General features: G+C 38.7%; 1 protein-coding gene across 3 annotated transcripts in view; it reads right to left on the minus strand.

Annotated features, from left to right (window-relative positions):
* Positions 1-25,327, minus strand: part of HECW2 (HECT, C2 and WW domain containing E3 ubiquitin protein ligase 2) — a 415,256-nt gene that overhangs the window by 77,213 nt on the left and 312,716 nt on the right. For all 3 annotated transcript variants that reach the window (XM_036857486.1, XM_036857485.1, XM_036857484.1), the window contains 3 exons: positions 19,028-19,162; positions 15,581-15,683; positions 13,547-13,643 (listed from right to left, as the gene is read on the minus strand). In XM_036857486.1, coding sequence (XP_036713381.1) covers positions 13,547-13,643; positions 15,581-15,683; positions 19,028-19,162 — 335 coding nt within the window. The remainder of the gene's footprint in view (positions 1-13,546; positions 13,644-15,580; positions 15,684-19,027; positions 19,163-25,327) is intronic.

The raw sequence follows: 25,327 nt of genomic DNA on the forward strand, positions 1-25,327 counted from the left end.
TTTGCTTTGTAAGAAATGCTTCTGATTTACTAATAACTTAGAAATTTAAATATATATGTAAAAATCATATTTCATTGAAAACCATTTTGTGCTATCACAAATGGTAATGCATTGTTCTCCATGATTTTAGAAATGGCTTATTATTCTCTTGAGTTTGGGAAAAGCATTGAGGCTGGAATCCATACTGATATTTTTCTTTGGTCCACACAGAGTCCACATATCTTGAGCTACTGAAGAAGGATGACATTTTGCTGAACTCTTTTCTTGATAAATGCAACAGAATATAGCAAAAATCAATAGTGGAACAGACATACCTAAAACATGGTTATTCTTCATGTAAGAAAATGGTTTGAAAACCCTGATTGAATCATTTGTTAGCCAGAAAATACAAGGCTTCGGATGAATATCCAGTGGATGAACATATTCGTAATTTGGGAAATCTTGAAAAGTTATATCAAGGAACTTTATTTATGGGAAAGTGGTTTAACAAATACCTGGGTGTAATACTTTAAGAGAATCTAAACTTATCTTAGCTATGAGGGTTTTTCTTTTGGGCCTATTTTATCTTAAGTGATTGACTGTATAGTTATTTAAAAATTAATAGTTACAAGATTCCACACATGGAAAATGTGAAAACTAGACATTTACAGGATGTACATGTCAAAAGTCTATACACTGCTACATCTTGGCATATACATTCACATAAAACATAAGCAGCAATTATTTCTTCTGCAGAAGCCGTAGAATAGATATCAGGGACCAAGAATCTGTGTTCCTTACTGTCCTAGGTAGCAATATCTCAAACCTCTCATTAGATCTACGAGAAGATTACTGCCTGAGAAGATGTTTTAACTCAACTTTGGATGGCTTCTAAAATGTTATGTCAGTGACTTTGCCATGATGTTTGGCCCTCAGTAATTTGTACTGAACCTTGAGCCAGAAGGCTCAGTCCTCTGTGCAGGCAGGGAGCAGTCAAGGCTGGTTTCATCACATACATGTAAAAAATTTTAGAACAAAGCTTCCCATAGGACATAGTGTAAGCACAACACTAGAAAACCTTCCTACACAGAAGTTAATCATGGAACTCAAAATACCCTTCCTGTATTTTAACTATGTCCATAGAATCACATGATGCCATCTATGCATATGATCAGTCTTAGGGATAATGGTATTGAGAATCAGTAAATTTAGGGGTAAATTACTTTAAACTGAGTCCTTGTGATACAATAAAGAAGTGAAGGACAGATTACTAATACAATATTACTTTAAATTTGTTGTATGCTTTCTATTGCTTACGTCGTACGAGGGGCTGTAAATACATGATCACATTTAATCTTCAAAAGGACACTGCAAGTTAGAAATTCCTATACCCACTTTACAGATGAGGAAACTAAGACTTGGAGGGGTTAAATGCCTCATTCAAAGTCTGGTGAGTAAACTGCAGAGCCAGAATTCAAACCAGGTCTGTTTGACCCCAAACCTGAACTCTTAAGATCTATATTCTACTACTTTCTAAGTGTCATTATTAATGCTGGTCTCCCAGTTGGGAGACAGACCAGAACTCTCCAAATAACACTATGTGGTGTCAATAAATTATTTTAATCAGGTGTTTAAAAAAATTCAGTAATTACGCTTATGCAAATTTTTCATAGGAAAATAATAGTTTCAATGCAGTTTTCCTGTTACATAAACAGGAAAGTTTGTCATGTCGGTTCCAGACATCTGAGAGAACAGTAAACAAATTAGGAGAAGACGATGAGACAGAGCTAGGCAGGCCATAACAGGAAAATGCATAAGGATTGGCAAAGGGAAATTTATGCTATTTTGACCAAGTAGATCAGATGTTAACTGAGATTAATACTTCTAGCCCAATAGTAAATGCAGAAAAACTCATCTGTTAGAAAACTGGACAAGAAATAGGTTAGAAATTTTGAACACTGGGATTTGTTTTATGAAAGCCAGCTTTTGGGAACTTTAACTTTTTATTTCATAAAATAAATGCTTGATAATTTCACAATGGCATGCACTATTTTTAAAATGAAAACAAAATTAAGAGTATAATTTGAGCAATAACAAAATTCTAGGGCTCTTAAAATAGGATTATGGGGCTTCCCTGGTGGCGCAGTGGTTGAGAATCTGCCTGCCAATGCAGGGGACATGGGTTCGAGCCCTGGTCTGGGAAGATCCCACATGCTGCGGAGCAACTAGGCCCGTGAGCCACAATTACTGAGCCTGCGCGTCTGGAGCCTGTGCTCCGCAACAAGAGAGGCCGCGATAGTGAGAGGCCCGCGCACTGCGATGAAGAGTGGCCCCCGCTTGCCATAACTAGAGAGGGCCCTCGCACAGAAACAAAGACCCAACACAGTCAAAAATAAATATAAATAAATAAATAAAAATTAAAAAAAAAATAGGATTATGGGAAGAAATAAAAGGTCAGAGTCTGCGTTTGCTTCTATTCTGGTGAACCCTGGGAGACGTATTCATTTGCCTTTTGTAGCTCAGAATGTCTTGACTTCCAAGTTATTGATTTACCAGTGACATAAAATAGGAAATAGCCCAATTTATCCAGAAGAGAAAAAAAAAGTATCATAGATCACATCCTCATGGGAAGGAAATTTTTTTAGGAAGCACTCAAGGAGGAATTGACCTAGAGACCAAAATAATTATCACTGATGTCTGAGGAAAGCTGGACTAGTAGGGAGTAGATTTACTGGTTGAATCCAATAGTCACACAAAAGGGGAATTCTCAACTCAATTCAGTTTCATGGTACTTAGCTCCTTGTTCATAATACAATGTTGTACACCAAAAAGTTTATTCAATTTGTATGCATTACATTCATCTATAAAATATGCTTAAAAGGTTGTTTTTTAAATGAATACAGTTTTTTAAATGAATACATTTGTCTTTGGATAAAATATTAGAGCATTTTATTTTAATGTTATAAAGCTTTTTAGTAGGATTACTGTCTTTCACTGAGAACCAAGAGTAGGATATAGTAATCCAATGGGACTCGATCCATTTGATGGAGGTGGTACTGACTTCTGGATGTTGAGTTTTCTGAGCAAACCTCTTCTGAGATTAAAAAAAAAAAAAAAGAGGACAACTTGGTAGCATGCACATTTGCTTGATAGATGAAGTCAGAGGAAGTGGTGATTTGAAAACAGCAGTTGAAAGCAAAAGCCACATCCCAATGCATGAAAAACCATAGCCATTCTACAGGAAAAGATACACAAGGCGGGTCTCAAGGAGGAGAAAGCTGTATATGGATACAAACTAAACAAACTGTTTGCTGTCCTCTGGATAGCAAGGAATCGCAAGCAAAACAAGAAAATCACAAAGCACAGAGGTGTACCTACTTGAATCTCCCAAGGGCTGATGCTTATTTCCTCATTATGTTATGGAGAAAATAAGAAGGGATATTTCCTTTAAGTGGCTGTACCACAGAACAGCCACTGTAACACTGAGGAACAGTGTACACAGAGCTCGGGATATGAATATAGGTCCACAGTTAGCTTTGACACACAATCAGTGGCTCCATTCCATGCATAAATCTCTTTATCAAATGTATCACTGAAATATGAGATTGAAGAACCCCAGCGAGTTCCCCACCCCTTCATTTGTGGGAATGCTCCTTACAATGCAGTTTTTAACTATATGAAACAGGGTGTTCCTTTAGATGTACGAACTTCCCCATTATGTTGTTATGATAAGCAAAATGCTTAACTATCAACAGCTTTTCAGACTAAAAGCGCACTGTGACACACACTCTATGTAAGAGGAACAGTATTATCTCATTGATGTAAGTTCCTGCTTCTTTCTACTTGTCATGACCGCTCAGGCTTTCTATGGTCAAATTCTATAGTTATAGAAAGAGTAAAAGGAAATTTATAAATAAGTTTTGAAATAAGATGGAAACTTATTTTAAAACCTATCAAATAACATCTTAGCAATAGACTGCCATGTGAGACTGTACTTAACTGAGGACCCCGAATGTCATTAAAAAATAAAAATCTTCAACAATCTTTAGGAGATTAGAGCCTTTTAAGACTAAAAAGCAGAAAGGAAAACAGAAACAAAACTGGAAGCTACCAAAGGGGCCTGCAGCTTTTTCCTCTTTAGGATCGGTTAAGGATCTCTTAAGTCATTAAAGAATAATGATGTTAGATGCCTTGTTCAGGTAGATTATACCATCTTATTTCTCTGATGAGAGAGATCTGAAGATATGTTAAATTAATAATAATGTGGAGGTGCAGAGCAAAAGTAGAAAACTTCTTGAGTTCCCTTTTTCTTGCTCTTTTTTGCTGCAGCACAGTTCTTTCAGAGGAACAGATATTGACTAGACGTGGGGGGAGGAGGGGTTGGGGCTGAAGTTGGTAACAAAGAGAGAAAATAGAGTTCTCCTTATTTTGTGCTTTGCTAAAGAGGCGGGATTTTGTTTGTATGTTTGTTTGTTTTGCTTTTCAGCCCAGAACCTCTAAGATTTCTCATTAGAGAACTGAGGGGCTCATTTCTGCAATGTTATTTTTACAGAAGACTCTCTAGAGGACCATGAGTTGCTGAGTAGATGCTATAATATACAAATATAAAAAATTACAGCTTATATAATTTTTATAATTTTTTCTGACTGAGAACAGCATGCTTATCAAGTTAGGGAAAACATTGAAACCTGAGTTAGATGTTAACTATGTGAAACCAGGAGTTCTGTATAAGCAATGTTTGTACTATCATACTTGAAATTATGTGTAGTTTTAGCCTTTAGAAACTTTAGAAAGTAATGATGACTTTAAAGATATGAGAGACTAAGAACATCATAAGAAGGATATCTGGTAATTTATATTTCATATAAACATATACCTACATTTCATATTTCATATCGACATATACCTACACTTACTATATATGCAAAGTGCTATTCTAGATATTTCAGCAGTAAGGAAGGAGAAATAATGATGAGTTGGATGATATCCCTACTTGCAAGGAGCTTATAACCTAATTGGAAAATTAAGCATAAGGACTTGAAAACTCAAATTAAATCACAAAAGTCACATAACCAAAATAATAGGAGGGACAACTTGATACATTACATAATTAATGATCAAACTAGTGTCTAGACCGGAGGTAATGACACCTGGATGGGCCACTGGAATTATACGGTGAGGTTTTTTTTTTTTTTTAACATCTTTATTAGAGTATAATTGCTTTACAATGGTGTGTCAGTTTCTGCTTTATAACAAAGTGAATCAGCTATACATATACATATGTCCCCAAATCTCTTCCTTCTTGCATCTCCCTCCCTCCCACCCTCCCTATCCCTCCCCTCTAGGTGGTCACAAAGCACCGAGCTGATCTCCCTGTGCTATGCGGCTGCTTCCCACTAGCTATCTATTTTACATTTGGTAGTGTATATATGTCCATGCCACTCTCTTACCCTGTCACACCTCACCCCACCCCCTCCCCATATCCTCAAGTCCATTCTCTAGTAGGTCTGTGTCTTTATTCCCGTCTTGCCCCTAGGTTCTTTTTAGATTCCATATATATGTGTTAGCATATGGTATTTGTTTTTCTCCTTCTGACTTACTTCACTCTGTATGACACTCTCTAGGTCCATCCACCTCACTACGAATAACTCAGTTTCCTTCTTTTTTTATGGCTGAGTAATATTCCATTGTATATATGTGCCACATCTTCTTTATCCATTCATCTGTTGATGGACACTTAGGTTGCCTCCATGTCCTGGCTATTGTAAACAGAGCTGCAATGAACATTTTGGTACATGACTCTTTTTTTTTTTTTTTTTAACATGACTCTTTTTGAATTACGGTTTTCTTCAGGTATATGCCCAGTAGTGGGATTGCTGGGTCGTATGGTAGTTCTATTTTAGTTTTTTAAGGAACTCCATACTGTTCTCCATAGTGGCTGTATCAATTTACATTCCCACCAACAGTGCAAGAAGGTTCCCTTTTCTCCACACCCTCTCCAGCATTTATTGTTTGCAGATTTTTTGATGATGGCCATTCTGACCGGTGTGAGATGATATCTCATTGTACTTTCGATTTGCATTTCTCTAATGATTAATGATGTTGAGCATCCTTTCATGTGTTTGTTGGCAATCTATATATATTCTTTGGAGAATGTCTATTTAGGTTCTCTGCCCATTTTTGGATTGGGTTGTTTGTTTTTTTGATATTAAGCTGCATGAGTTGCTTGTAGGTTTTGGAGATTAATCCTTTGTCAGTTGCTTCATTGGCAAATATTTTCTCCCATTCTGAGGGTTGTCTTTTCGTCTTGTTTATGGTTTCCTTTGCTGTGCAAAAGCTTTTAAGCTTCATTAGGTCCCATTTGTTTATTTTGTTTTTATTTCCATTTCTGTAGGAGGTGGTCAAAAGGATCTTGCTGTGATTTATGTCATAGAGTGTTCTGCCTATGTTTCCCTCTAAGAGTTCGATGGTGTCTGGCCTTACATTTAGATCTTTAATCCATTTTGAGTTTATTTTTGTGTATGGTGTTAGGGAGTGTTCTAATTTCATTCTTTTACATGTAGCTGTCCAATTCTCCCAGCACCACTTATTGAAGAGGCTGTCTTTTCTCCATTGTATAGTCTTGCCTCCTTTAACAAAAATAAGGTGACCATATGTGTGTGGGTTTATCTCTGGGCTTTCTATCCCGTTCCATTGATCTATATTTCTGTTTTTGTGTCAGTACCATACTGTCTTGATTACTGTAGCTTTGTAGTAGAGTCTGTAGTATAGCCAGGGAGCCTGGTTCCTCCAGCTCCATTTTTCTTTCTCAAGATTGCTTTGGCTCTTCAGGGTCTTTTGTGTTTCCATACAAATTGTGAAATTTTTTTCTAGTGCTGTGAAAATGCCATTGGTAGTTTGATAGGGATTGCATTGAATGTGTAGATTGCTTTGGGTAGTAGAGTTATTTTCACAATGTTGATTCTTCCAATCCAAGAACATGGTATAGCTCTCCATCTATTTGTATCATCTTTAATTTCTTTCATCAGTATCTTATAATTTCTGCATACAGGTCTTTTGTCTCCTTAGGTAGGTTTATTCCTAGATATTTTATTCTTTTGTTGCAATGGTAAATGGAAGTGTTTCTTAATTTCACTTCAGATTTTTCACCATTAGTGTATAGGAATGCAAGAGATTCTGTGCATTAATTTGTATCCTGAAACTTTACCAAATTCATTGATAGCTCTAGTAGTTTCTAGTAGCATCTTTGATTCTCTATGTATAGTATCATGTCATCTGTAAAACAGTGACAGCTTTACTTCTTCTTTTCCAATTTGGATTCCTTTTATTTCTTTTTCTTCTCTGATTGCTGTGGCTAAAACTTCCAAAACTATGTTGAATAATAGTGGTGAGAGTGGGCAACCTTGTCTTGTTCCTGATCTTAGTGGAAATGGTTTCAGTTTTTCACCATTGAGGATGGTGTTGGTTGTGGGTTTGTCATATATGGCCTTTACTATGTTGAGGAAAGTTCCCTCTATGCCTACTTTCTGAAGGGTTTTTATCATAAATTGGTGTTGAATTTTGTCAAAAGCTTTTTCTGCATCTATTGAGATGATCATATGGTTTTTCTCCTTCAATATGTTAATATGGTGTATCATGTTGATTGATTTGCATATATTGAAGAATCCTTGCATTCCTGGGATAAACCCCACTTGATCATAATGTATGATCCTTTTAATGTGCTGTTGGATTCTGTTTGCTAGTATTTTGTTGAGGATTTTTGCACCAAATTCATCAGTGATATTGGCCTGTAGTTCTTTCTTTGTGACATCTTTGTCTTGTTTTGGTATCAGAGCAATGGTGGCCTCGTAGAATGAGTTTGAGAGTGTTCCTCCTTCTGCTATATTTTGCAAGAGTTTGAGAAGGATAGGTGTTAGCTCTTCTCTACATGTTTGATAGAATTTGCCTGTGAAGCCATCTGGTCCTGGGCTTTTGTTTGTTGGAAGATTTTTAATCACAGCTTCAATTTCAGTGCTTGTGATTGGTCTGTTCATATTTTCTATTTCTTCCTGGTTCAGTCTCGGAAGGTTCTGCATATCTAAGAATTTGTCCATTTCTTCCGGGTTGCCCATTTTATTGGCATATAGTTGCCTGTAGTAATCTCTCATGATCCTTTGTATTTCTGCAGTGTCAGTTGTTACTTCTCCTTTTTCATTTCTAATTCTATTGATTTGTCTTCTCCCTTTTTTTCTTGATAAGTCTGGCTAATGGTTTATCAGTTTTATCTTTACAAAGAACCAGCTTTTAGTTTTATTGATCTTTGCTACCATTTCCTTCATTTCTTTTTCATTTATTTCAGATCTGATCTTTATGATTCCTTTCCTTCTGCTAACTTTGGGGTTTTTTTTGTTCTTCTTTCTCTAATTGCTTTAGGTGTAAGGTTAGGTTGTTTATCTGAGATGTTTCTTGTTTCTTAAGGTAGGCTTGTATAGCTATAGACTTCCCTCTTAGAACTGCTTTTGCTGCATCCCATAGGTTTTGGGTTGTTGTGTTTTCATTGTCATTTGTTTCTAGGTAATTTTTTGATTCCTCATGATCTCTTGGTTATTAAGTAGTGTGTTGTTTAGCCTCCATGTGTTTGTATTTCATTACAGATTTTTTCCTGTAATTGATATCTAGTCTCATAGCGTTGTGGCTGGAAAAGATACTTGATACGATTTCAATTTCTTAAATTTACCAAGGCTTGATTCTGACCCAAGATATGATCTATCCTGGAGAATGTTCATGAGCACTTGAGAAGAATGTGTATTCTGTGTTTTTTGGATAGAATGTTCTATAAATATCACCTAAGTCCACCTTGTTTAATGTATCATTTGAAGCTTGTGTTTCCTTATTTATTTTCATTTTGGATGATCTGTCCATTGGTGAAAGTGGGGTGTTAAAGTCCCCTACTATTACTGTGTTACTGTCGATTTCCCCTTTTATGGCTGTTAGTATTTGCCTTATGTATTGAGGTGTTCCTATGTTGGGTGCATAAATATTTACAATTGTTATATCTTCTTCTTGGATTGATCCCTTGATCATTATATAGTGTCCTTCTTTGTGTATTGTAATAGTCTTTGTTTTAAAGTCTATTTTGTCTGATATGAGAATTCCTACTCCAGCTTTCTTTTGATTTCCATTTGCATGGAATATCTTTCTCCATCCCCTCACTTTCAGTCTGTATGTGTCCCTAGGTCTGAAGTGGGTCTCTTGTAGACAGCATATATACGGGTCTTGTTTTTGTATCCATTCAGCCAGTCTATGTCTTTTGGTGGGAGCATTTAATCCATTTACATTTAAGGTAATTATCGATATGTATGTTTCTATTACCATTTTCTTAATTGTTTTGGGTTTATTATTGTAGGTCTTTTCCTTCTCTTGTGTTTCCTGCCTAGAGAAGTTCCTTTACCATTTGTTGTAAAGCTGGTTTGGTGGTGTTGAATTCTCTTAGCTTTTGCTTGTCTGTAAATCTGAATGAGATCCTTGCTGGGTAGAGTAACCTTGGTTGTAGGTTTTTCCCTTTCATCACTTTAAGTATGTCCTGCCACACCCTTCTGGCTTGCAGAGTTTCTGCTGAAAGATCAGCTGTTAACCTTATGGGGATTCCCTTGTATGTTATTTGTTGCTTTTCCCTTGCTGCCTTAAAAATATTTTCTTTGTATTTAATTTTTGATACTTTCATTAATATGTGTCTTGACATGTTTCTCCTTGGATTTATCCTGTATGGGACTCTCCGCACTTCCTGGACTTGACTATTTCCTTTCCCATGTTATGGAAGTTTTCAACTATAATCTCTTCAAATATTTTCTCAGTCCCTTTCTTTTTCTCTTCTTCTGGGAACCTTATATCTCGAATGTTGGTGCGTTTAATGTTGTCCCAGAGGTCTCTGAGACTGTCTTCAATTATTTTCATTCTTTTTTCTTTATTCAGCTCTGCAGTAGTTATTTCCACTATTTTATCTTTCAGGTCACTTATCCGTTCTTCTGCCTCAGTTATTGTGCTATTGATTCCTTCTAGAGAATTTTTCATTTCATTTATTGTGTTGTTTACCATTGTTTGTTTGCTCTTTAGTTCTTCTAGGTCCTTGTTAAACATTTCTTGTATTTTCTCCATTCTATTTCCAAGATTTTGGATCATCTTTACTATTATTATTCTGAATTCTTTTTCAGGTAGGCTGCCTATTTCCTCTTCATTTGTTAGGTCTTATGGGTTTTTGCCTTGCTCCTTCATCTGCTATGTGTTTCTCTGTCTTCTCATTTTGCTTAACTTACTGTGTTTGGGGTCTCCTTTTTGCAGGCTGCAGGTTTGTAGTTTCCGTTGTTTTTGGTGTCTGTCCCCAGTGGTTAAGGTTGGTTCAGTGGGTTGTGTAGGCTTCCTGGTGGAAGGGACTAGTGCCTGTGTTGTGGTGGATGAGGCTGGATCTCGTCTTTCTGGTGGGCAGGTCCACGTCTGGTGGTGTGTTTTGGGGTGTCTGTGGCCTTATTATGATTTTAGGCAGCCTCTCTGCTAATGGGTGGGGTTGTGTTCCTGTCTTGCTAGTTGTTTGGCATAGGGTGTCCAGCACTGTAGCTTGCTGCTCATTGAGTGGAGCTGGGTCTTGGCGTTGAGATGGAGATCTCTGGGAGATTTTCGCCGTTTGATATTACATGGAGCTGGGAGGTCTCTTGTGGACCAGTGTCCTGAACTTGGCTCTCCCACCTCAGAGGCACAGCCCTGATGCCTGGCTGGAGCACCAAGAGCCTGTCCTCCACATGGCTCAGAATAAAAGGGAGAAAAAAAAAGAAAGAAAGAAGAAGATAAAATAAAATAAAATAAAATAAAGTAAAATAAAATAAAGTAAAATAAAATAAGATAATTAAAATAAAAAATAATTATGAAGAAAAAATATTTTTTTAAGTAATAAAAAAAACCCAAAACCGACAGACAGAACCCTAGGACAAATGGTAAAAGCAAAGCTATACAGACAAAATCACACACAGAAGCATACACATACACACTCACAAAAAGAGAAAAAAGGGGAAAAAAAAATATATAATGTTGCTCCCAAAGTCCACCTCCTCAATTTGGGATGATTCATTGTCTATTCAGGTATTCCACAGATGCAGGTACATCAAGTTGATTGTGGAGATTTAATCCGCTTCTCCTGAGGCTGCTGGGAGAGATTTCCCTTTCTCTTCTTTGTTCGCACAGCTCCCGGGGTTCAGCTTTGGATTTGGCCCCGCCTCTGTGTGTAGGTCACCTGAGGGCATCTGTTCTTTGCTCAGACAGCACGGGGTTAAAGGAGCAGCTGATTCGGGTGCTCTGGCTCACTCAGGCCGGGGGGAGGGAGGGGTACAGAGGAGGCGGGGCGAGCCTGCTGCGGCAGAGGCCGGCGTGACGTTGCAGCAGCCTGAGGCCCGCCATGCGTTCTCCCGAGGAAGTTGTCCCTGGATCACGGGACCCTGGCAGTGGCGGGCTGCACAGGCTCCCGGGAGGGGAGGTGTGGATAGTGACCTGTGCTTGCTCACAGGCTTCTTGGTGGCGGCAGGAGCAGCCTTAGCGTCCCATGTCCGTCTCTGGTGTCCGCGCTGATAACCGCGGCTCGTGCCCGTCTCTGGAGCTCCTTTAAGCGGTGCTCTTAATCCCTCTCCTCACGCACCAGGAAACAAAGAGGCAAGAAAAAGTCTCTTGTCTCTTCGGCAGCTCCAAACCTTTTCCTGGACTCCCTCCCGCCTAGCTGTGGCGCACTAGCCCCCTTCAGGCTGTGTTCACGCCGCCAACCCCAGTCCTCTCCCTGGGATCCGACCTCCGAAGCCCGAGCCTCAGCTCCCAGCCCCGCCCGCCCGGGCGGGTGAGCAGACAAGCCTCTTGGGTTGGTGAGTGCTGCTCGGCACCGCTCCTCCGTGCGGGAATCTCTCCGCTTTGCCCTCCACACCCCTGTTGCTGCGCTCTCCTCCGTGGCTCCGAAGCTTCCCCCCTCCGCCACCCGCAGTCTCTGCCCACGAAGGGGCTTCCTAGTGCGTGGAAACCTTTCCTCCTTCACAGCTCCCTCCCACTGGTGCAGGTCCCGTCCCTATTCTTTGTCTCTGTTTTTTCTTTTTTCTTTTGCCCTACCCAGGTACGTGGGGAGTTTCTTGCCTTTTGGGAGGTCTGAGGTCTTCTGCCAGTGTTCAGTAGGTGTTCTGTAGGAGTTGTTCCACATGTAGATGTATTTCTGATGTGTTTGTGGGGAGGAAGGTGATCTCTGCATCTTACTCTTCCGCCATCTTGAAGCTCCTCCAAGTTGTACTCATTGGCACAAGGTGGCCATCCCTGGTTTCACATCAACATGATCTCAGGCACAAACCTCGTTTTCCCATTTTGTCTTTAAGTTACTTGTTGAAACAACTGGCCCGCAGTCCCAAGGACTGTCGCGGCTTCGGCTGGTGGGGCCCCTCCAGAGCTGGCAGCCTCAGTGAGGCCGCCCTCCCCTCGGGCTCTGGGGCAGTTCAGTGACGGCGGAGGGAAGAGACCCCGAGCCAGCTACAGTGAGGTTTTAAGAAATTAAATGCTTGAGCTCTACCCCAGACCTCCTGAACTAAATTTCTGGGCAGGGCATACGAGGACAGAGGGTGTAAATTCAGAGAAGGGAGGGGAGTTGGGGGAAGCAAGACCTGGCATTCTGTACCTTATAAAACTCCCCAGTAATGCTGATAAAAACAGTTTGACACAACTTAGTGGAGCAATATTTGAGAATCACTGCCATGGGGCAGGATGGCACCATTGGGCAAACGTGTTCCTGTCAGTTAAGGTGACATGTAGACCAAATGGGCTTTGAGTTATGCAGGATATTCAGCAGAAACTCCCACGTCTTTCCATCTCCACCTCTCTGATGCCTAGCACACCAAAGTTGAGAAATACTACACTAGATCATGAGCCTGAGAGTCAACAGTGGAGCCAAAAGGCTTCAAGGAGGGGCATCTTACATTGAATTTAAAAAGAAAAATCTTGCCAAACATAGGAGAAGAGAAGAGTTGCCAAGGAAAAGGAACAGCATGTATTCAGGAAAGGAAAACTGGGCTTAAAGTGTGATGCACTGAAGAGTTGTTTAGAAGAAAGGGTTCCTGCAGGGGAATGCTAGACTCTGGAGAGGATCAGATTTCTTCCTTGGGTTCCACTGTGTTTTTATTATGGAAAATTGTGAATACCAAGTCTAGGATTTTATAAATCTCAATTCAATAAACTCTATGTTACTTTTGTTTACTCAAGTTACATTCTAATAGGTAGTGTCTTATTATTTTTGTTATAATCTGCACACCTAGGATGCATTCTTGGCTGTGAAATTTTCATATTTCTTCTTTAAATTTGGTTCCAGGTTCTTTAGTCAGTTTCATTCAGTCCTCATACATAACAGAGAAAAGCCAGGACTACACTGACCTGATATTAATAACAAAGTACTTGTGTACAAGATGCCTTTGTTCAGAATGCCAGAAAGCAAGAGTGAATTTCCAAGACAATTATCAGTGTTACTGAAGATTTAATGGTTGGGGCTTATGCAACCTGAATTAAATACCAATATTATGGTTACCTGAGTGAGTGATTCCTGGTAAGATCAGGTTGACGCTCCTGTAGAATTTCAAAGATGTTGGGCTGGCGCAGAAATGCAACAATCTTGTCATTGTAAGCTGAAAAAACATACATATGTAACAATATTTTAAAATCTGTTATTTTATGCACATAAATCCAGACTTTTTAAGTTTTGTTTTTCTGGTTAATATTCCTTGTATTCAAAGTGATAGTTTAGAGCCACTATAGATGCTTAAATTCCAATTTGTGTCTATCCTGTTATATGAGTATTGGACTTAGATCTGTTAGGTATGACTGACTTAAGCACTCATTAAACTCATCTGATGAGCCATATTTATTATCAAATTGCAAGATGAGATCACCAACAAGATCCTAGATACTGATTGTTTTATGCTACTGCTTACCAAAATCGACTTTATAAGCAATTGTTAAAAATGGAAAACCATCTTCTGATTAAATGTCAGCCACCTACAGAGGTAAAGAGGTAGAGCAAGAGTTGCTAAAATACCGTAGTTGCCAGCAGCAACTACCAATATGCAGAGGCAAACCATTCCCAAATTCTATGTGGAAATAAATGCCATTAAGCCACAGGGTAGCTCTTTACCAAACCAACTACACCAACAGCTACAATACAACCAGCATCATCAATTATGTACATAATATTTTAAAAGGAAAATCTATATCTTAGTCAAGGCTGGCTAATGTTTACAGAAATTTTAAATTTAATTAACGTTTACTAAAGGCTCTGTTAATACTCTTTTGTAAAGAAACTAATTTGCTTACTTAAGATAATTCATCTTGATTACATTTATTTATAATTAGAAATACAGATATATTAAATTACAGAACTGAGTGTCTGAATTCTCAAACATCAGAGATCCTAGTTCAGTCAATACTCTTGTGCTCATAAATATGATCAAGAAACATGCCTTACTTTAACAAAATATCACTCAAAAGAAATATAATTCTCTAGACATTTGCCACTTCAAATTTTAGCTGCATCATGCTAATTTTAGTTAAATGTGAATAAAATAATAAAAAAAATACTATCTGCTAACATGGAATCCCATTGTCAAACTCAAAGTGTCCCTAACTGCACATTTCACCACATATAAATAATAAAAACATTTTTATAATTGAGGTTTTGTCAGCAGTTTTTACATTCTATCTACGATCAGAGACTAGATAACTTTTTAAACCACAATTTTATAGTACTTTAAAATTCTACGTGCAGCATTTAGTATCATATGAGTAACGGCATAATAAAACATAGACTGTTCAATTTCTACCCAAGGTTTCTTCTTACTCAGTGATTGTCGAACTTTTTAGGACATGGGCACTGCATTATATTTCATGGTAAAGTCCTTCTTAAAAAAGGAAAAATTTTAAAGCAAAACCAGACAAATGGGGAGCTGCTCAAATTTAAGTTGGAACAGGGAGCCCATCTGGCCTCCTGTCAGTCTGTCCACTCCACCTGCCTTAGGGGCTCCAGGTTTGAAAACTGATCTACTTCAACCTCATCATTTTACTAACAACTCAAGTTGTTCTTTAGGCCAATTTGCCTACATTCATTCATTTTTATTTTACAATTTTGGTGACTTTTGCTGTCTTGCATTTGCTACAAAACCCCTTAAGAATGTGCCATCATTGCTTTCTTATTTTGTGAGGCTCACACACCTTTTAAATTCTATCTCAAGCATTAGATGTATACTAAATAAATGCTTGTCCAAATGCCTAATTTAAAATGACCACACAATACAGCTGCCTTAAGAACTTATTTTTCTTTAACTTCAACAATCTAATATAATAGTTCTACTCAGGTAAGGTAGAGTAGTAGAAAAAATTCTCATCCTATAGGATTTTATAAGACATAAGTGTTTTGACACTCAAATCGATTTCTCAGGGATAATGCAGCAGTCTTTCAGTACAGGGCAAATGTAGCAGGCTGACAATAGGGAAGTGTATCAGCAGAGAATGCATGGTACACACTGACATGAAAAGCAAAGATAAAGATTTCGGGAAAGGGATGACATACCCACTGGAACCATGTCCTGGTACTGTGGCCTACTGACTGTATTGAACGTACTCGATGGCCTGGGAAGAACTGGTGGTCCTGCATGTCGAGAATCTTCTCCTACCTGCAAATACAAGCAGTGTTTTTGTTCTGCACCAAATCCTAGAATACTTTACATCAGTACCCCAAGCCAAGTTGTTCAGAACACTTGACAATGAGCATTGTTAAGTATCAACTGATCAGAACAGAGGCTAGCTGAAGAGCTGACACAGGACTCTCAAAAGCTCTGCTTCAGTTGCTGAATTGAGGGGATGGGTTGGGGTATAATGTCCCTGAGAGGGGCCAGGGCAGTAACTGTGGACCAAGCGGTACAGGAGTAGCTCAAAACGCCTACACCTCTTGGGGATGTAGATGCTGAATTCCTGTTCCTCGGGAATAACTTCTACCTGACAGAACACAAACCTGCAAAAATACAATCAGAGAGAACACTTGGGTGGTACAAAATTCATCGGGCAGTGCCAGGATATACCTTCTTTTGGCCAAGGCAGGTCAGGGATTCCCTGCCTCAGCAGAGGAGGGGTTGGAGAGCAGCAGTCTTCACGTGGGTTTCCGAGTTGGGTATTATCTTCTCAGAAGCAATTTTACATGCTTATTAGAGCACCCAGTACAACAGCTCTTTCTGGTTTGAACCTCCCACACCAGCAAGCTAATCACAGCAGGTGTGGAGGAGCAAAATAGGGTTGCCCCAACCTGAATTAGTTACCATACCGATTATAGACTTAGAAACTCATACGTACAAGGAGATAAACAAAAACGCCCATTAACAGTCTTACCAGAAAACTCTAACACTGCTCTAGCTTCTGTTTTAGCATTTTTCCCCCATACTACCGAAGTCTTTTAAGACAACAGTAGAACAGTCGAATAAGAGAGTAAGAGAACAAAAGGCAAAACAACCTCCTGGATTTATAAATTGGTACTTTTAAAATACAGTTTCTACTCCCACCCATTCAAACCCTCACAACCATTTTATCATACTGCATCCGTTAGGTGTTCAGTGAGGGTTTTTCTAAAGGCCCTAAAGCTGGAAATATCATCCCCACCCTCGACTGCTTGTTTACCCTTCAAGAATGTTCTCACTCATTCTTCAACGTGTAGTTCAAACAGCCCCTCCTCGATGTAGCCTTCCCTTCCCTTCAAGCCGACGTTAAATGTCACCTTCTCTGAGCACCCACAGCACTTGGGGTACATTTCTAAAGCAGCTGCCATTATTAACAGTCTATAAACAATTTTTTGCTTGTATTGTTATTCATCTGGATTATGGTTAGTTTTATATATTCTCTCCTTAACAAGAACACAGGAACATACATTATTTACTTGTATCCCTCACACCAACCACGTTTCTACACTACAGGTGTTTAGTAAGTATTCATTTGTTGGATGGAAGAGATAGCAAAATTTCTACTACCTGGAATATTTGCTAAATGAGTCTAAGAGAACAGCTGGGAAGACTTGTGCACGTAACTAGAAATTTCCCACTCTGCTTCTCTTGAGTTATTGGCTCTGAGAAATGAAGTCAGCCCCTGTCGCGGGAGATTCAATCATTAACTACACCTTGTCAGTCACCAAACTTATCATTTCAATCTGCCAACATATACTTTCCCTCCTGTCAGTAAGTTGCCTTGTGTCATCATTTCCCAGAACAGCCAAAGGTCTTCTCTTTGACACCCTGCTTCTTCAGACCAGACCATCAGACAGTGGGCAAGCCGTGATAAACGTGTGTATTACACTGCAGGATGTGCGTGCTTCCGACAGCTGGGCCAGAAAGCACATTCCCCTCAAGGGTTTAACAACGCTGAGACTGAATGCTGAGTCTTTAAGGGGTCGTCTCTGTTCCACTGCTCATTTTCCGTCAATAAGAAGAGAAGTTCTCATTCAAATTTTAATGTGTACCTTAGTATCCCTACTGCTAGACCATGAAAATAATTCAAGTTCTGAGGCAGAGGAGTTGAAAGAAAATGTAAGTATAGCTACTAATCTCATGCACGAAAATGTATGTATAGCTACTAATCTCATGCATGTAGCCCTGATCAGACTGAACAGCCAGCGTCATATTGTGAAGTCAAGATAAGGCAAGCATCTAAAGTGCACTGGTTGCGTGATAAAACCAGGCAGGGCCCTAATACGCTACATATCACGCACAAGGTCCAAAGGTGAGAGAGGTCTGTTCTGCTTTTTAGATGCATGCTATTAGCATCATCCAGTTCACCACTAATGTTTTATATGACAGCCAGGTAGAGATTTATTAGCTACTCATAAAACATGCATATTTTTGTGCATACCTCATCTTGCAATAGATTTATATATCATTTTTATGTGAGCTTCTCGTGTGTACTCTTCTATGTCTGCACTTACAACCAGCAAACACACATAATCATTAGAGCCAGTATGTAAATCATGAGGGGAAATTCCAAGAGTGGAATTTTGATGAATCAAATCCAGTTATTTATTACATTCATAATCTTTTCTTATAATAGAAGCTACAAAAATATTTGACATACAATATAATACTGAAAATATGATACGCACATAGATGGAACGTGGAAAAGGCATGCAGGAAAAGAATCTTAATTCTTCTTGTCTAAGGGAATTTTTAGAAACAATGTATATCAAGTGATAATATATGACATTCAAAGCATAAGTCTGTACTAAGGAGAAAATATGTGACCTAAAACATTCCTCTTTTATTTATTTAACCTGCTACAGAAAAAGGGAAACAGGAAGAGATTATTTCTTTTCTCTTTTCTTGTCTTTTTCTTTCTTTTTTTTTTTTCTGGTTAGATTATTAGAGAGCCCTCATGTGGTTACCATGGGACACTGCAAACTAGCAAAGTACAATAGAGTACGGTAGAGCTTTTAGTAATTCTTAATGTCACCCATTTTCTCTGAGCACTTAGAGTGTATAAATCAACCCTCATATATATCCTAACTTTAAAGAATATTAATGAGGATACCACAACCCCATAGCATTGGCCGAAGATTTTAATCTAATCCAGCAATCCTCACTTAAGAAACTTCCCTATCTTTAACCTAATTTTAATCCCCTAAAAAAGTTACATTCATTGCTTCCTACGAAGCTGCTCTTAGGTATGCAAAAGGGCTCATCATCATCCTCTCTTGAACACTGTATTGCATTATGAATTCCCTCTCACCATCCACTGAATTTTTTTTCTCTAAATCTCTAATTTCTTCAACCTTTCCTCACATGTCCTACTTTTTAAACCTGTAATTTAGGCTCTATGAGTTTCCAGAGAAGCCCCATTAACATTCCAACACTTTCAGCCTCCAAATGATAGTCTCTAAATCAAACTAGAAAAACAAAACAATAAGAAAGAGCCAGCACGATTCCATAAACCCCACATCCCGTGCTTCTATCAGCCAAAAGGTCGGTCGCTAAGGCTCGGGACTCACCTCGCCCGCGCTGTGGCTGCGCTGCCTGGTCAGGTGCTGTCGATGCACCAGCGCACTCGTGGGTCTGCTGCTCTGAAGCGGGAGCCGGGGATCGATGAAAGTGGTGGTACGGGAGTTGTGGTCGACAAAAAATGCCTAGGAAGCAACCCACTCAGTCAACACTCCATACATGGCACACACTTGATTTAGCGGTCCTATCGTTTCACACATGCAGGGAAAGACCCACTTTGGAGCAATAACCTTCGCTTCGTTTTCTCGTAATTTCAAATCTTCAGGAGAATTTCTCCTTCTTCCCTCAGGATAGACCAGAAGAGAGGAAGCAACGCTTAGATTGGATGCAGAATGAAGACAGCAGGAAGGAACATTGTTCCTGGCTTTAGGAAATACAGTCATCAAAGATAGGATCTTAGAAAGAAGCCCCCTGAATGGACATTTGGGCTTCTCTTAACTGACGCTCTTTGCTCTAACTGCTATCGGTTATTACCAAGTTTTTCTTTCAGATATCATTGACTTCTCTTTTCCTTCTATGTAATCAGCTACCAAGTCCTCCTTCATTTTCTCATTATAGTGTCTCCTCTATTTGTCCCATCCCAGCCTGACTATCATTCATTCCATTATTTCAGGGCTTTCTCTTAAACATACAATTATTAGTAGTTTCTCAGTTGTTCCACATCTCTATAACCTTATTCCCTGAATAGCACCTCACTATCAGAATTTTTTTTTCTAAAAGCTTTGACTGCATTTCCACTCCAATCCAAAGCCTCTAATGGCTACCTGTTATCTATAGAAAAAATATTCCAACCCTTTGGTCAGTTTTCCAAGACTCTTTACAATCTCCTTCTTACTTCCTTTCCAGTTTGGTCATTGATCATACACCCAGACAAATTCTATCACATACAATGACTCAGGGCAAGACACTTAAGTTCTCTGGGCTATAGATTTCTTATAAAAACATGCCTCCTTCATTCATAATAAACATTTCTCCTCCATAAAGTGATAGGAAGGAAGAAACTATGTCTGTCATGTTTACTGCAGAATCCCTTGTGACATGAAACCACGAATGAGCATAAACCATTTCCCTAAGTTTTGCAGTAAGGATTGCATGTAATGTAGAAAGGCCTTTAAAAATTCTGTTTGTTTGTTTAATTCTAAAACTCGATGCAAGTGTTATTTTTCATTATCATTAGGAACAAAATGGTGTTAAGTTTGCAATGTAAAATTCATTCAAGGCAATAATGAAGCCCATTATCTCAAGGATAATTAGAAAATGTAAGTTTTCCATGATCAGATAAAGTTAATTAGGTCAAGATAAAAAGGACTCTTAGGAGAGCCTGGAGACTCATTACTGATAAATGTCAGGACACATGATATATGCCAAATAACCTAAGCAAAAAAGAACTGATGGAGCTCTGTTAACAAAGTACCTTAAAGACTAGGAATGAATGCATCTAGGCAAATCCCAGGGGCAGATGGTATATTTATGCTGATTAAAAATTCACCTTTCCATTATGAAACAAAATGTTTCTGTAGATAATCAGGAAATAGGGCAAAATAATTTGTAAGTAGCTCCCAAATAGGGGGAAAATGACTTCTTTAAAACAAAATAACTTTAAGCAGAAAGTGCACTAGAAACAAAACAGGGAAATGGCCAGAACAAGAATCCTTGTCTGTCCCTTCTCTCAATATCCGATTTCCAGGTACAAAGACTGGATTAAATGGAAGTCTTGTAGGACAGAGTCATCAACCTCACATCCCTGGGTAATGCTCCCTTTTCCATAACCTATCAGGTGGAATATCTTTCTTCTCTGATCTTGTAAAAACGTACACCAACAATAAACCCTACACAGGCTTGTATTGGCAGGCTCTGGTTTCAAATGTGACACTAGTCCCCGTTTGATTTGAGCTTCTAATACACTTGTACGTATATTATTTCTGCCACTATTTAAAATGTCATAAAATAGAAATTCATTTTTTTAAATACACATTTCAACATAATAGGTATTACAGTCAATTTAATATTCTCTTTATGTATATTAAGATTAAGCTCTTATTACTACAACAATAATATGAGCCATGTTGTTTAAGGGGAAAATACAGAGAGTATGAAAATAGAATTGCCTATTTACTCTACCTAATTTCTTAGGAATGTTTTGAAGGAACAGGTGGTCATTTAGAGGTAATGATGAATCACTTGTAATTATAAGGACTAATGGGTGTGCACATCTAGGTCAGTTGTGATTTACATGGAGTGTCATAGTATAATCTGACTTAAGAGGCTTCTCTAAAATCCATTCTATAAAAAATTATACTGTAAATACCTTCAGGGTAGGGACTCTTTCTTACTCACCCTGCTCTCCCCAATAGCTTTTAGGGCTGCATCTGGGAGAAAGACAGTGCTCAGTAAATAAACTGCCCAAAGCTCGAATAGCAGACTCCTGACCAAAATACAGGGAGACAACTGACAATGAACTAACCAAGTATTAAAAGTCACATTCTTTTATGTAAGCATAGAAATACTGAAAGATTTGAGCAAAATACATGAGAGAAGTGTGTGTGTGTGTGTGTGTGTGTGTGTGTGTGTGTGTGTGTGTGTGTTGGGTGAAAAGTGTGGAGAGCCGAAGACTATAATACCACAAATAGGATAAAAGGTTTTAAAACACCTCATGTGGACATGGATAAACTATCAAGTTAAAACTTGAGAAGTCCGAGACAAAGTAGTGATTAAATGCTTGGGATCTAGAGAAAGACAAGCCTGGGTCTGAGCTCTAGCTCTACCACTTACTACTGACATAACATTGGGCAAACTACTTAACTTTTTCAAACTACAATTTCCTTTCTGTTAAATAGGTATAATAACGCCTACATCAAAGGAAGATAAAATGAGATGGTTCATATAAATTTTTGAACATAGTACCTGAGACCACTTAAATGTGAGTTAATATTATTATTACTAATAATAACAGTATTAACTTCCGAGACATTTTTCTAAGGATTACAGTGTTTCTCCCTGCAGCCCAAAAACAAAGCTCAAAAAAAAAAAAAAAGAGGAGAACCAGTGAACCCACATTTCCCAGGCTCCGTGTAGGTACGTATGGCCTAGATTAAGTTCTGGTCAATGAGATGTAAACAGAGGGTCACATGATGCTTCTGGAAAACTCCTTTCCAAGGAGATTTTTACAAGGTAAAGCCCTCCTTCTGTACTTCATCCATTCTGCTCCCTGAAACAAAGATGTAATTGCCGAACCCCAGCAGCCATAACGAACCCTGAAGATGAGGGACGGCTGAGTAAAAAGCGGTAAGGAGCCAAGGCTCTTACAACTTAAGAAGCCACCTCAAGAGCCCTAGACTGCCTATCTCTGAACTTCTTTATGTGACAGAATAAAACCTTGTATAGTAAACTTTGTATAGGTCTCTGTCACAATGCAGCCAAACCAAATCCTAATTGATGCACTGAAGTCAGCAAAGAAGAACGCATAAGCCGGCCACCACCATTATAAATAAGGATTTTCATTATTTCATAAATAATGATTTCTCATTATTGTTCACCTTTAATACAGTTGGGTAACAGTCCGAGATTTAAGTGAAATGTGGAGTTGGGAAAGTATAAAGCTGAGATTTGAATCCATCTTTCTGACTTCAAAGCCCAGTGAACAGTGCCTCTTTCCCCTCCCTCTCCTTTTCATAGTTCTCCTCTTTTTCTTCCATTCTTTCTGCCTCCTATTTTTCCTTTTGATGTTCTTCCCACTCCCCTCACATAGTACTTGATTTTAGAAAAGTATTGAAGTATTTATTGAATTAGGCCGACAATAACTGTCACTCAGAGCGCTGGGCCTCACCACTGTTTCAGTGCTGAAAAGGTTGCTACTGACGCTGGACAGCCAACTGTACGTCCTCTGCACAATCTGCGCGGCTCCCCTGCTGGAGGTTGGGCTGTGGGTGGAACATAGGTGCTCATTTGTATTCCACAAGGAGCTCAGTTTCAGAGTAAATGGAATGTGTATACTGTTTACATGTGCTTTTTAAGTCTGCCAAGCACTTGGGGGAAAAGTCTCAATTAAGACCACTATCGAAACCACGCAGCTAGCACACTTAGCGCTGGCCAAGGGCAGCACGAAGAGGCAATTCCTTGGCATGTGCTTTGGCTCTGCTCCGCTCCCTGTGTGACCCTGGGCAGGCTTCCTTGGTGCTTTGCTACATCCACGTAAAGGAGATGACTGAGGTCACAACTGAGTTGTGGAAGATGTATTCTACTTTAAAACAAGGATCGAAGCATAGAAAAAATACAGTGCAAATTTTAGGCTTGCCATTTCTATTTGTGATGCACAAATCGATTATGTCACAAAAGTGGATCACTTTCCCATAGGATGTCCTAACTAGTTCAAGCCAGTAATGAAGCTGACCTATTCCTTTTAAAAAAAAATTTAATTTGGGTCACTTTTTATGTCACCATTCTTGAATAGCCTGCCTTTATTTCTGAAATTGTCTACTGTGTATCAATAAATACTGTCTGAATAAACAGTATGTTGAGAAGGCAGACCACATTAAAAAAAGCAATTGTATCAGAAAAGGAGTCTTTTTCAGATTAGCCACTAGCAAAGCAAATTTTGAACAACACAGATTCCCTACTGTTAAGTTTCATTAAGGAAATTCACTCAAGCTTCCCAGTGCTGGACCAACTAGGGCTAACAATATAATCAAAAACTGAAAGGAATGCAAATACCCAAATTCAAATCTCGTTTTAAAAACTTCTACCCTCTCGCTGCTTCAGGGCATGATCAGAGTCAGAAAATATGGGCTGGATGGAGCCAAGTGGTATTTTAGTGAGGCCAAACAAAATACACCTCTCTCTTTACACAATTCTTTTTTTTAAGCTTCTATTATTTTAAGAAAAGAAAAAGCCATCAGTATTTGTGAAGAAATACCAACCTCAGGCTCAACAAATCTAAGTTACAGAAGTTTGAAATTGTTTCCACTTAACATTTTGCCAAACCAGGAATCCGTATTAAAAGACCGTGTAAACAAAATAAAACAAAAAGCACTTGTATCTATGCTACAGAAAGACATCATCAGATCTTCTTTCTTTCTCTAAAGAGCTATGGAAACAATGAAAGAACAATAATTTAAAAGATAGCAGCACTGCATATTGAATCTGTTCTAACTTCTAGTTTCTCAACTCTATAAAGTCTTAAAATGCTCAAAAAGTTCACTGTAATCTACTTTAATTTTTATTAAGATTGTAATTTACTCACGCATTTTCTCCCTTCCGAAATATAAATCTCAGCTCCTGGTCCCCTCTCTAGTATTTCCCCAATTGTAAGGAATAAACATGCTATTATTTTCTCTACATTATATCCCAGACAGAACTCCGTTACCAATACTGGAGATGAAAAGCACTGAACAGTAGAGTTTATTATAACTAAAAAAATAGTCATGCTAACATTTTCTAACATTTGGTTCATCTGAAGGAGTGAGTGGTCCCAAATATCTCATGACATCTATCAGTAACAAAAAAGTTAAAGAAGGTTATTTTGTTAAACTGCTGTGATCAGAGATCTACAGTTGCTAGGAGAGAAAACAGGGACACGTGGCACCATGGATAAGTAAAACATCCCCAAAACTTCAGATGTAAAATGTTAGCTAAGGGGGGGGGGTGGTATTTTATGTATTGGGAGTAGTGGTATTTAGGTGTTAGAAGTATAATATAGGGGAGCCAGTGACATGCTGGGGATGGCTTGGACCAGCTTACAGGAGCTGATGGTGGAATCTCAAGGAATTCTCAGGCTGGTTGACGATGATGCTGGCAGCCGGAAATTGGCTATGGTGGGAGAATTTACACCATGGAAAGTGGCAAATGTTACAGATCAGCCCTCCTCCCCACCGCCCCTGGGGATCTGGTTGCTAAGCACTTATCAGCACGTCACTGCAGAAGACCAAGGATGGAGTTATCCAAATCAGCACATTTTAGGGAGAACAGAAGGGCATTGCCATGAAATTTTAAAATAGTACTCTACATTTTTTTTAAAAGATTCAGTGCTGGTCAGAGGACAACTGTTTAAAGATAAAAGGCACAGGCCATCTTCATAACTTGGGCAATTCCTTCAATATTCCATGAGTTTAGCATTTTACTCAAAAATACATTCACAAAACCAACCTCTGCTTTAGTCTCTCATTCTGAAAGGTATACTGACCTAGAAGGATTCTTCACCTCTGCCTCTATGTGTGGGTTAATTTTTGGTCTAACAAGACTGTACCCCCTGAGAAATAAGCAAGAGATACTCTAAAAACTATGTGTTATTTATA

The sequence above is a fragment of the Balaenoptera musculus genome, chromosome 7, assembly GCF_009873245.2.
Source record: "Balaenoptera musculus isolate JJ_BM4_2016_0621 chromosome 7, mBalMus1.pri.v3, whole genome shotgun sequence".
Lineage (NCBI taxonomy): Eukaryota > Metazoa > Chordata > Mammalia > Artiodactyla > Balaenopteridae > Balaenoptera > Balaenoptera musculus.